This window comes from Oryx dammah, unplaced genomic scaffold, assembly GCF_014754425.2.
Source record: "Oryx dammah isolate SB20612 unplaced genomic scaffold, SCBI_Odam_1.1 HiC_scaffold_21, whole genome shotgun sequence".
Classification (NCBI taxonomy): domain Eukaryota; kingdom Metazoa; phylum Chordata; class Mammalia; order Artiodactyla; family Bovidae; genus Oryx; species Oryx dammah.
Window position 1 is genome coordinate 50,007,716 of NW_024070205.1, and position 13,613 is coordinate 50,021,328.

General features: G+C 36.1%; 1 protein-coding gene across 2 annotated transcripts in view; it reads right to left on the minus strand.

The window, feature by feature from the left end:
* Positions 1–13,613, minus strand: part of AHCTF1 (AT-hook containing transcription factor 1) — an 88,413-nt gene that overhangs the window by 29,311 nt on the left and 45,489 nt on the right. For both annotated transcript variants that reach the window (XM_040263622.1, XM_040263623.1), the window contains exons 18-24: positions 12,207–12,330; positions 11,994–12,050; positions 10,952–11,098; positions 10,220–10,407; positions 1,103–1,247; positions 891–1,022; positions 72–222 (exon numbers count right to left, since the gene is read on the minus strand). In XM_040263622.1, coding sequence (XP_040119556.1) covers positions 72–222; positions 891–1,022; positions 1,103–1,247; positions 10,220–10,407; positions 10,952–11,098; positions 11,994–12,050; positions 12,207–12,330 — 944 coding nt within the window. The remainder of the gene's footprint in view (positions 1–71; positions 223–890; positions 1,023–1,102; positions 1,248–10,219; positions 10,408–10,951; positions 11,099–11,993; positions 12,051–12,206; positions 12,331–13,613) is intronic.

Sequence of the window (13,613 nt, forward strand, 5' to 3'; positions counted from 1 at the left end):
GGTTTCAGAAGATAATCATTCAATATCTTTTCTAGCACAATATTTTAGGACATTTTTCAATGAAATCTTACCTTCTCGAAAAACTGATGATGCTGACAGATGGTAAGGCTTTGCTCGCTCAATGGCTAATTTTCGCTGGACTCTAGGAAGAATTTTTCCATATTGGTCTAGTATAGAATTTCGAGTCACTGATCTCTCTCGCAAACGAGGATCACGATCATTCTATAGAACATAACATAACTGGTAAAAATTTAATCTTCAAAAATGTTAGGTGCTATGTCTATTATTTACATTTAAAATATAATTATGAATACACAAGAATACCTTCCTCCTTTCTACATACCCATTCTTCCAAACCAAAGACATAATACACACAACCTAACTGCTTCATCAATTCTTACCCATCAGTAAATTCCAAGTCTCTCCTTCCCAGCCTTGATTATTTACAACTAATAAAAGCAATGATTTTCATTTACTAAGCAACATGTTCCATCACACATACCTCTGTGCATCCTCACAAAAGATACTGTCATTTTACAATTAAGGAAACCAAGGTTCAGAGTGTGTCTAAGCCCACAGAGCCAAGGAACAATTAGTCCAACCCCTAAAGTCCATGCTTTTTGCACTATTTATTTCCTACTGTTGTCCTCTACCAATTGCTATTTTCCCTGAGTGAGTAAAGTAGTTAGTCTGGCAAGACTGTGGGGCAGATACCTTAACAGAAATGGCACATATAAAAGAACTGGATAAGTAACAACATCCTGTTTGTCAATTCTGCTACAGAAAGTGAGGATTTTCTAAATTTAAGATTATACAAAACTCTTCTATAATGAAGTCATCTGTTTTCCCTATTCTCTTGTCCCCCCATAATAAGACAAGTTCAACTGTACCATAAGATTAATCTTCAGGGTCTGGTTCAGCTTCAAGGCAGGAATATAATTGGCACGCTGCAAATGGTGAACTAAAAGGAATTCATGATTCTGAACACTCGCACTGGACTGTAAAAATCTCACCAAACACTCCTAGGAAGAACAAAATACATTTGTAAGCTATTAACTTATCCTGAATTTCCAGATATAAGTTTACACTGACAAATCCTTACCTGCTCAGTGTCTGTGAATGGTAGCTTCAGTAAATCCTCCATTAAGCCCATCTCCTGACAGACTTCATATGTATGCTTGAGCAGCTCCTCTATATTCAACCTATTAGAATGTTGTCGCAGTAAAGTCCAGGCCTCCACCATGCACCTGAAATCAATATTTATCAAGGTTTAGTTTTAGAAAAGCCATTTAAAATGTTCAAAACAAGACATCCATCTGAAGAATCCCAAAGATACTTTGTGCATGCATCTTAGTCGTGCCTGACTCTTTGTGACCAACATGGACTGTAGCCTGCAAGGCTCCTCCGTCCATGGGATTTCCCAGGCAAGAACATTGGAGTGAGCTGCTGTTTCCTCCTCCAGGGGATCTTCCTGACCCAAGGATCAAACTCGTATCTCCTGCACTGGTAGGTGGATTCTTTACCAGTGAGCCATCTGGGAAGCCCCAAAAGATACTATGTACATATTATTTAAAAGTACTTTAAAATTTTATTGAATACTAATCACTGTGAAGTACTAAAGAAAATAAGGCAGCTTTAAATACTTTATCATAAAATGTTGACTATTCCATGTAATTTATCAAATATTCTACTGAAAATAAAAAACAGAATTGTTTTTGGATAGAGAATGGTTTTGAGTGTATGAGTTGTCTACTCTCATGATCATGTGGGTAAATGGGAGCTGCAGCTCACTGTCGATGCCCAGCATCATTAAGAGAAAATCATACTGCATATAGTTAGCTTAGGAAAAGACCAAAATTCAAACTATGGTTACTACTTCATATATGCATATTGCTTTGTACCATTTTAAAATTGAAAAAATTATAAGTTGAAGCATCGTTAAGTCAGGGACCATCTGAACCCAAGAGTTCAAGAAGACAAAAATCTAATGCGATCTGGACAGAACTGAAATATTCAAGTGAGGTTCTTAAGAAAGTGACAATGAGCATGAGGAGAGTAGAAAAGAAAATGAGCAAAGACCTAGAGACAAAAAGAGCATACTGTGTTTATGGGAAAGTAGAGGACTTAGCTTAGCAAATTTTCTTAGTAAGATTTTGGCTTATCTACAGCAAGATCTGATTGGAGAACTTAGGTCAAATCAGACAGTTTTAGAAACCAAGTGGAGCTGCTGAAACATCCTTCTGTGAGCAATAGGTCATTAAATGAAGCAATGTGTCTCATGATACACTGATAAGTAAAAATCAACATGAATAATAAGAATTTCTAAAAACCAATAGACAAAGCCTGTAAGTCTTTATGTATTTACATAAATAACAAAATATCTTGAAAGACACATACTAAGATTAACAATGATTAGTCTCACATGTAGAATTTTTGGAAGTACTGATAAGTGTCAAGGCAGAAGGAGGAGTAGAATAAAAAATGGCAAGAAGATAGGAATAATTTTCTAAAAAAAGTCATCATTCCTAATTTTAAGTGAATAGGTAACTTTGATTTTAATAGTCCAGTGGCTAAGACTCTGCGTTTCCTGTGCAGGAAGCCCAGGTTCCATTCCTGGTAAGGGAAGTAGATCCGACATGCCACAACTAAGACCAGGCACAGCACCCCCTACCAAAAGCTTTAACTATAGTTTTTATTGAAATAATCACAAAAATTGAAATAACGACTTGTAAATAAATAACTGACATGAATAAAAAACACAGAATACATGAACCAAGTTACAGCAATTAGTATTCATAATGAAAATGCATCTGAGGAAATTTTAGCAGCACTGTCCCAGACTTTCTGTAGATACAAAGTTTCTTGGGGAAGCAAATCCCACTGTTGGCAGTTCAGGACCCTAAAATTTTTATTGTTTGACTAGAATATTTTACATATTCTACAAAACTTATAAAAACAATAGTGAAAATAAGTAAAACATTTAGGGGTACTACCTAAAAATCTACATCTGAAATTGCCTTGCACTCCTTTTTCTACCAGAACAGGCATGACAGTGTGGTTGTTATAACCTGAGTATCTAAGAGAGGTAGTTTTTCCCCCAAAATAAAAAATTGGGGAGTGTTAAAAAATGAGCACACCATTTCTACAGAAAGAAAAATATAGACAATGAAGATGAATGAACATCTAATCATTAATTTTAATATAAAGAAATAGATGAAGTGGGTATAATAAAATCTTGTATCTGTTAAATCTGATGTAGGATGGGTATATGGAATTTTCATAGTACTATAGTACTATTCTACTTTTGCATATTCTGGAATCTGCTTACAAAATGCTTGAACCAAAATAAATTTCAGCTGCATCAAAAATTTAAATGATAAAACAAAAATCACAAAGTAGTAACAGAAACAGCGAGAGGATTAAATAATATTGAAATAGAAGAGACAGTCATAAAACATTGGCAATTCTAATTTCATAAAATAGCTCTTCATGAAAAGATGCATTCTACTATTATAGTGAGACTAATCACATTAATATTACCATTTTCACCAATCAACTGGATAAATGTCTAACTAAAGGGTATAACACAAAGTGAGACATATATGGAAGGCAATATGCCTTATCAAAATTAAAACTGCAAATATCCTTTCAACCAGTTGGGAGAGGAAATGGCAACCCACTCCAGTATTCCTTCCTGGAGAATTCCCTGGATGGAGGAGCCTGGTGGGCTACAGTCCATGGGGTCACAAAGAGTCCAACACAACTGCCTAACACTTACACTTTTCACCCAGTAATTCTACTCCCAGGATTTTACAAAATAAATTTGCACTTGTGTAAAATGGGTGGTTACTCATACATCGCAGTGTTTGAAATGGCATAAGATTAAAACCACCCAAATGTTCACTAAGCGAAGGCAGTTAAACAAATACTGGTACATCCACATAATGAACTATCATGCAATGATTACAATAAGGAAGCTCTTTATGTACTATCAGGAAATGAATTCCAAACTAAATAACTTTTAAAAATATGCTGCAGATGGATGACAGCATGTATTTTTTAAAGGGGGGGAGGGGTGGCAATGACATACATGTGTATTTGCTCAGTATGTCCCAGAAAGTCTTAGGAAAGATGCACTAGAGATTATTAACACTGTTTGGGTACTGTGTGGAAGCTTAGGTGGCTGGGATTACTGTGTATCCTTTTGTAATTTTAGAGAAAAGCATGTAAATATCTTACTATTCAAAAAACAAAAAGAACCGTATTCTTGCCTCTCTTCTCCCAGCCTATATACATATAGGCTTCCCTGGTGACTGAGATGGTAAAGAATCCACCTAGAATGCGGGAGACCTAGGTTCAATCCCTGGATTGGGAAGATCACCTGGAGAAGCGAACAGACACCCACTCCAGTATTCTGGCCTGGAGAATTCCATGGACAGAGGAGCCTGACAGGCTACAGTCCATGGGGTCGCACATATATAAAATATTATATATATGCTATATATAATAAGTGTGTGTGTATATATGTAAACCACACACACATATATATACTTATTTTGCTGCAGGAGGTCTTAGTTACAGCACACAGGATCTTCATTGTGTCATGTGAGATCTTCACAGCTCACAGATTCTCTAGTTGCCGCCCAAGGGGTTAGTTGCTCTGATGCATGTGGGATCTTTACTCCCCTACCAAGGATCAAACCCATGTCCCCTGCACTACAAGGCAGATTTTTTAACCACTGGACCATCACAGAAGTCCCTGGATATGTTTCAAGTTTTCCACTTTAAAGTATGATATTCACTCCCAGTGAGCAGATATACGAGCTAAGAGTCAGATTAATTTATTTATGATTTATCAAAAACTAATCTAATAACAGTAAGCATACCTGAAAGCAAAAGACAAATGATAGTATATTTTTCTCAGTTTCTCCCACAGCAGGAGAAGGCATAGTTACCTCCAACTTCTAGAAACTGACGCTCCATTTTGGGCCAAAACTTAAACATAAATTTTAAAATAAGTAACTCTCATATGCCCACTATTCTCCTGCTCCTCATGGCAGGAAGGCACGACGCCAATAAAAGCAGTAAGAAAATCACTTCAATTGATGAAAGGCTAAAACTAGCATGCTAACAGTAAAGTTAAGAAATGTATGGGGGTTCTTGGCAACACAGCAAGAAGATAGCTTTAGAAACACTCCTGTGACAGGCTCTAAAAATGACAGATCAAATATAAACAGTCTTGAAATGGATCACAGAGATCAAATGAAAAAAAAATTCAGAAATGTAAACAAGCAACTACTGATTTCCAGTGATTAGTGTAAAAGTTAAAATATTAGGAAAAGATGAATCATAAATAAGAGAAAGTTGTTGTAGCTATGTTAACAATTACTCATGATGATTATTCCACAATAAGAGGTTAAAGTCATTAAAAAATAACAATTTTAAACTCTTATGTACCTAATACTGTATTCAAAATACAAAAAGTTAGCAGTAATACAAGTAATAGACACATACGCATTAGAGGAGGCAACATGCAAAAGTTTCTTTCTTATTCATTTTTTTTAAGTTTATTTTTTGGTTGCGCTGCAAGGCATGCAGGATCTAACAGTTTCCCAACCAGGGATCGAAGCTCACTCCCTGTCCTGGAAGTGAGGAATCTTAACCACTAAACCATCGAGAAGTCCAGCAAATGTTCCTTCAGTCAGTTCAGATCAGTCGCTCAGTCATGTCCAACTCTGCGAACCCATGGACAGCAGCATGCCAGGCTTCCCTGTCCATCGCCAACTCCCAGAGCTTGCTCAAACTCATGTCCATCAAGTAAGTAATGCCATCTAACCATCTCATCCTCTGTCGTCCACTTCTCCTGCCTTCAGTCTTTCCCAGCATCAGGGTCTTTTCCAATGGGTCAGTTCTTCCCATCAGGTGGCCAAAGTACTGGAGTTTCAGTTTCAGCATCAGTCCTTCCAAAGAGTATTCAGAACTGATTTCCTTTTAGAATAGACTGGTTGGATCTCCTTGCAGTCCAAGGGACTCTCAAGAGTCTTCTCCAACACCACAGTTCAAAAGCATCAATTCTTCGGCGCTCAGCTTTCTTTATACTCCAACACTCACATTCATACATGACTACTAGAAAAACCATAGCTTTGACTAGATGGACCTTTGTCGGCAAAGTAATGTCTCTGCTTTTTAATATGCTGTCTGGGTTGGTGATAATTTTTCTTCCAAGGAACAAGGGTCTTTTCATTTCATGGCTCCAGTCACTATCTGTAGTGACTTTGGAGCCCAAGAAAATAAAGTCTGTCACTGTTTCCACTGTTTACCCATCTATTTGCCTTGAAGTGGTGGGACCGGATGCCATGATCTTCATTTTCTGAATGTTGAGCTTTAAGCCAACTTTTTCACTCTCCTCTTTCACTTTCACCAAGAGGCTCTTTAGTTCTTCTTCACTTTGTGCCATAAGAGTGGTGTCATTTGCATATCTGAGGTTATTGATATTTCTCCCAGCAATCTTGATTCCAGCTTGTGCTTCCTCCAGCCCAGCGCTTCTCATGATGTACTCTGAATATAAGTTAAATAAGCAGGGTGACAATATACAGCCTTGACGTACTCCTTATTTGGAACCAGTCTGTTGTTTCATGCCCACTTCTAACTGTTGCTTCCTGACCTGCGTACAAGTTTCTCAAGAGGCAGGTCAGGTGGTCTGGTATTCCCATCTCTTTCAGAATTTTCCAGTTTATCGTGACCCACACAGTCAAAGGCTTTGGCATAGTCAATAAAGCAGAAATAGATGTTTTTCTGGAACTCTCTTGCTTTTTCCATGATCCAGCGGATGTTGGCAATTCAACCTCTGGTTCCTCTGCCTTTTCTAAAACCAGCTTAAACATCAGGAAGTTGACGGTTCACACATTGATGAAGTCCTGGCTTGGAGAATTTTAAGCATTACTTTACTAGCGTGTGAGATGAGTGCAATTTTGTGGTAGTCTGAGCCTTCTTTGGCATTGCTGTGAAAACTGACCTTTTCCAGTCCCGTGGCCACTGCTGAGTTTTCCAAATTTGCTGGCATATTGAGTGCAGCACTTTCACAGCATCATCTTTCAGGATTTGAAATAGCTCTACTGGAATTCCATCACCTCCACTAGCTTTGTTTGTAGTGATGCTTCCTAAGGCCCACTTGACTTCACATTCCAGGATGTCTGGCTCTAGGTGAGTGATCACACCATCGTGATTATCTGGGTCATGAAGATCTTTTTTGTACAGTTCTTCTGTGTATTCTTGTCACCTCTTCTTAATATCTTCTGCTTCTGTTAGGTCCATACCATTTCTGTCCTTTATCGAGCCCCTCTTTACATGAAATGTTCCCTTGGTATCTCTAATTTTCTTGAAGAGATCTCTAGTCTTTACCATTCTATTGTTTTCCTCTATTTCTTTGCACTGATCACTGAGGAAGGCTTTCTTATCTCTCCTTGCTATTCTTAGGAACTCTGCATTCAAATGGGTATATCTTTCCTTTTCTCCTTTGCTTTTTCACTTCTCTTCTTTTCACAGCTATTTGTAAGGCCTCCTCAGACAGCCATTTTGCCTTTTTGCATTTCTTTTTCTTGGGGATGTTCTTGCTCCCTGTCTCCTATACAATGTCACAAACCTCCATCCATAGTTCATCAGGCACTCTATCAGATCTAGTCCCTTAAATCTATTTCTCACTTCCACTGTATAATCATAAGGGATTTGATTTAGCTCATATCTGAATGCTCTAATGGTTTTCCCCCCTTTCTTCAATTTAAGTCTGAATTTGGCAATAAAGATTTCATGCTCTGAGCCACAGGCAGCTCCTGGTCTTGTTTTTGCTGACTATATAGAGTTTCTCTGTCTTTGGCTGCAAAGAATATAATCAATCTGATTTCGGTGTTGGCCATCTGCTCCATGTGTAGATCACATTACGGAGTCACAATGCAATTAAGAGAGAAAAGAATTTTTTAAACTGTATTTGTACATTAAAGTGTCTAAATAATACAGAAAGAAAAAAATCATAATGATAATTAAAAATACTTAGAAAAAATAATCATAAAAATTGTGGAATGATGCCAAAGTAATATGCAGAACATTCAGATTTACATTTTTATGTTAGTAAAGATAAAAGGTTGAAAATGAGAAACCAACTTGAGTTAAAAAGCACAGCAGAATGAAACCCACAGAAAGTGGAAAGAATAAAGATGATTACACCTATACAGAAAGGTTTTCCAGCTCTATTGTACTTCTATTTTACTAAGACTGAATACGTAATGTTAAGAGCTGAAAATCTGAAACTGTTACTTTGAGGCTATCGTGTACTGTGCATCATGATTACTTTTAGGTAAATCTATTTGCCATAACTGTGATGGTATGTCCATAAAGAAAGCTCATATTAACTGAAAAGCTACCAGCATAAAGGTTTCTCAGAAAGAGAAAGATGATCTTAATAAAGAAGAGGTGGTAGAGGATACAGGCAGGAGTTAGGCTGGAAAGTTAAATAAATGATGCAATGATGGTTAACTCAAGAAGGTTCAATCTACCACCCTTTACTGGACTTCCCTGGTGGCTCAGACCATAAAGAATCCCCCTGCAATGTGGGAGACCTAGGTTCAATCCCTGGGTTGGGAAGATCCCCTGGAGAAGGGAACGGCTACCCACTCCAGTACTCTTGCCTGGAGAATTCCACAGACGGAGCCTGCCAAGCTACAGTCCATGGGTTCTCAAAGAGTCAGACACAACTGAGCAACTTTTACTTTCACCACCATTTACTAATGATCTACTACTTGCAACTGCAATAATGCTTATGCCATTTAACTAAACCTCAAAATGTTGCAAAGCAATCATTATTAACCCAGGAGGAAACCTGGGCTCAGAAAGGATAATTTAACTGCTTCTGATCATATTTCAGAATGTAGCAGAATTCAGGTATAAATTCAGATCTATCTGAGTAAAAGACTGTCAACTGTTACAATCAGTAACTATTCCAATATTGTCATTTTAAAATATAGATTAATTAATATAAATTCACACAACACCTAGAAAACCGAACACCACCTCAGTAATTATTTTAAACATTTATTGAATTTGAAAACATGCTATCTCACAAATGGCATTCTGAGTGGCCCTTTGTTTTAACTTCTGCACTTACTTTAAAGGACACCTAATGATGCTATTTTTCTAGAGACTAGATAACCAAGGCTTTACTGTACCTGAGAAATACAGTTTTGAAATTACATTATATAAAGGTTGCATTATTGTAAACATTATCAAGTACTAGAACTCTTTAACCCATTTATTAAGCATTTATGTTCTTTAGCTTCTTCAACTTTTTGTTCTTATATTCATTCTTGATTTATTCAGCTGAGCCAAATACTTTAAATACTTTAGCAGTCCATTACTTTTGAGGACACTGTAAGTTTCAATGTCTAACAAGTCTATTATTAAATTGCAGATCTGTCTGAAATATAAAGATCCAATCCTCTCTCCTCAAAGCTGTATGGTTCATAAATGACAATTTGGGGTGAGAAATGGCCAATTTTTAAATATATAAAGAAAATATAAAATGACTCAACCAATAAGATTCAACAAAAAACCAGTATGAATTAAATAAAAATAGTTACAATCTAAGAAGTTCCAGTCCCAAACAAGTTTCCCAACTACCTAGGTATGAAGAAAACCCAATAACCAGACCACTGTATTTCCAATCGTGCCACTTAACTGTCAGTTAGCATATACACGACAAATATAATTATTATAGCAACTGTGTATTGCTATAATGCAACAACAAAATTAAAGAACTGCAACACCCAAGCAATCAAGACTAACAAAAATATCAGAGTACCATCACTGGAATATACCGTCAAAGAATATAATTTATTAACTTAGCATAAACTTCATTCTTTCTCTATTTCTGGCTGCTTCTCGGCATAATCAAACCTCAACTGTCCAAGGAAAAAACTGTCAATACTGCCAGGTAGAAACCAACATAATTTTTAAACCTCAGTCTGATTTCCCCTTTCACTCATTACTTCTTTTATTCATCTTATTCTAGGTAAAAGGTGCTTTACATTCTTCTCAATGATGGAAGATGAAGAACATAAGAATACTGTGCAATGCAACCAAGTAAAAATATATATTGCTCTATTTCACCAGTTCCATTTTATTAATACATGGCCAAGAGTTCAATTGTACTTTCAAAACAGGTACTTACCTATTAAAAAGCAAAACAGTGAGGTGAAGGATAACATCTCTACCACTGGACACTGTTGGCTTCATTGTCTGAATATATCTGAGGGCTTGTCTGTGCTCACCCTGACTCATGAAGGCTTCAATAATCTTTGAGTGTTGCCATGACACAGGTTTTGCAGTAGCCGGGTGAAACAGAAGATCCAAACCACTCTGCAAAAATGACAATGAAAACTGGTAGATTAAATATAATGCTTTGCACTTTGAAAAAAAAAAAGGCAATATACTAAACCTACACAAATTAAACTAAAACCAGTTTAAATATATCTGAAAATATCTACTTTACTATATATTTTATTTTAAATAAAAGCCTTATCAAAAGCCTCATACTTTTGAGATCTTGTCAAGTGAGTATATAAAATCTTTCCATCACCAATTTCATACATCAATGTCAAATTCTGGCTTCTCTGGTTCACCCAACACACCAAATATATCTAACATAAAAATCACTATATTTGCACTACTGGTAATTGTATGTTTCCTTCTTTAGACAATAAGGCTCTTGGGGTTCTAAACTATTTTATCTTTGTATATTCTTGTTGCCTGAAATTGTGCTTGGTGAAGGTATTGATTAAACTGAATCCTTAAAATACCTCCGGAAGTAGACTATGTCATATCTTTAATATTAAATGTATTTTTCCTAAAATTCTAATAGTTTACAAAAGCTTAACATTCTAAATGAACTATACAGACTTACCTCATAGTCATTATGATCTATCAGCCAAAATCCTTGAATAAGTTTAACCTGGCCCCAAGAAATGGCAAAGGCAGTTGGAAATGATTCAATGGAAGTATCCGTTTTGTTTGGAAAGGAATACATAATATCAAGTAGCAAATAAATAGTCTTTAAAAAAAAAGAGGATTAAGGACAATAAACAAAAAGAAAAACTCCTACATATATAACTGCAATAGGTAACAATAGAAGATATCAGAAAAAAGGCTTAAGACAGTTTTATTAAATGTCAGTAGAGCCAACCCCACAACAAACTTTATTCATTCTGTATTAAGTACCACCGCAAAGGCACTTTGTCCCCTGGAGGAAGAAATGGCAACCCACTCCAGTATTCTTGCCTAGAGAATCCCCACGGACAGAGGAGCCTGGTGGGCTACAGTTCATAGGGTCACACGCGACTGAAGCAACTTAGCACACAGGCACCACAAAGAGATGAACTAAAGCATACTTTCTTCACTGAAGTTAGCAGATTAAGAAATTTAAGAAACAAAGCCACAGATGAAATCCCAGTTATCCAACAAACCCTGGCAGTTTAAGCAAACACATTATTTATTTTATAAATTATGAATAAAACTATGCATTTTGACTAAGAAATAGACATTAGTACAAAAATCTTATTTAAGAGACCACAAGGCCTACCTAGGTAATTTAAGCTAATGCATTAATTAATGCCTTCCCATCCAGCACATAAAATCTCCTAGAGAATGACCACTTGCTAGCAATGTTCTAGAGCTGTCTTTAACTTCGGGAATGTCTTGGACACATTTGAGTCTGATGAAAGCCAAAAACTGTATCTCTAGAAAAATAAACATAAACATTTTGCACAGTTTCAAGGTTAACGAAAGACCATCTGAATCCAATCAACAGGTCCTGGATTAAGAATCTTTCCTTTAAAACAAATTCAAATGTGAAACTGAGATTGGATTAGATGCATAAGGGTCCTACTACTCTGACATTGTATGACTTTGGTAATATGTGAATTACTTGATAAAATTTTAAAGGATACAACAGAATGCTTGCTTGCTTCAGTAATGTTGTCTAGTAGGTATATGTCAAGTAACGCCTATTAAAAAAAAATTTAGTGCATTTTACATATTCATTCATTTACGTCCCCTGTTTTTCCCAAGCCCATGCCAGGTATGAAAAATCCAATTAAGCATTCCTCCCTCTCCCAGCCCAACTTTTGAGACTAAATGATATCGTGTTATTGCAAACCTACATGTAGACTAGTAGGAGGGTATTTTCCTGTGCCTCCTTCATCCCGTTTCCACAACTTCTCTACTCGATCTCCTAACTGCGAAATCATTCCATCAATCATCAAGCAATCAGGGTTCCACTTCCCTCTGCAATAAGGGCAACATTAAGGATGTTGAGCATTAGTGCTAATTATTATTATCAAAACAACCAGCACCAAACTCTTAATTAAAAGTAATGATCTCAACTATCAAAGGCAGAAGAAATTTGAGGACAGGATCCCATCATGAGAAATCCGGACATCAAGTAAACTTAGTCAGATAAACCCTGAAGAAGCCTCAAGTTTGGTTATTAGCCAAGTCAATTAGTGAAGGTCAGGTTCCAGGGGAGAAAGTGGTCTAGTCAGCAAAATGCTGTTTACTTTTTACCACCTTGAGCAAACTACCAAAGAGCATGACATCTCAGTATAGAGAAAGTAAATACTGTAGTTCAAAGTCAAGAAGCTTCACTTTCAGTTTTATCACCTGGACTAGTTTTTAAATCTCATTAATCCCCTCCTAATATATATTATTGAGCACATACAGGTGATAAGCAGATACTGACCTTGTCTGTTTCCTCATCTAGTATTAGTAACAACAACAGCAGTTACTACTTATTTGATGAAATTTTCTTGAATAAGGCATTGAAAGAAGTACCTTGCATATATTTTATTTCATCTTTATATTTACTTTATATTGACTTTATAATTTGTGACAAATAGGATTAGAAAGTTTATCCAACCTGCTCAAGGACATACACTTAGGAAATAACAGATCTAGAAATTTTAAATATACCTTATCCCAAGTCTATGCTCACTATCCTAGATTAGTTATTAGTTATTCTAGTCTAATCCTAGATTAGATTCTGGATCCTCTAACTATGCACAACTTTGTACAGGTTTCCAAGTGATTCTGACAACAAACCTGGAATCAAGGTTTGGAAATAACTGCTCTAAATGTTATAATCCACTCTACAATTCTGTCATTCCAACTTAAGGAAGAAGGCTATTTATAATTCCAAGGTAGAGTCATGGCTGTAAAACATTACTCTTTTTTTCTTTTATTACTTTTATATCTTTATTTCGAAAGACCCAATCACATATCTATTTAAGGGGAAAGGGGAGTTTATATTTAAAGAAAACAGAGATAAAGGCAATAAAGAAAAGAATGGATGAAGTGCTGAAATGCAAATGTTAATGCAAAGAATGTAAAATAACTAACATGATATAGTCTCAGCTTTAATAACAGTTGCTTCAAGTCTTCTTCAGAATAAGAATACTCAGGAAAAATGTATACTTAAATTACAGAATCTCCTCCAATAAATCAATCATGTGGTAAATAGATTTAGGAAATAATAAATAGCTATATTCAAATTCTAAAATAAAGATGTAAAC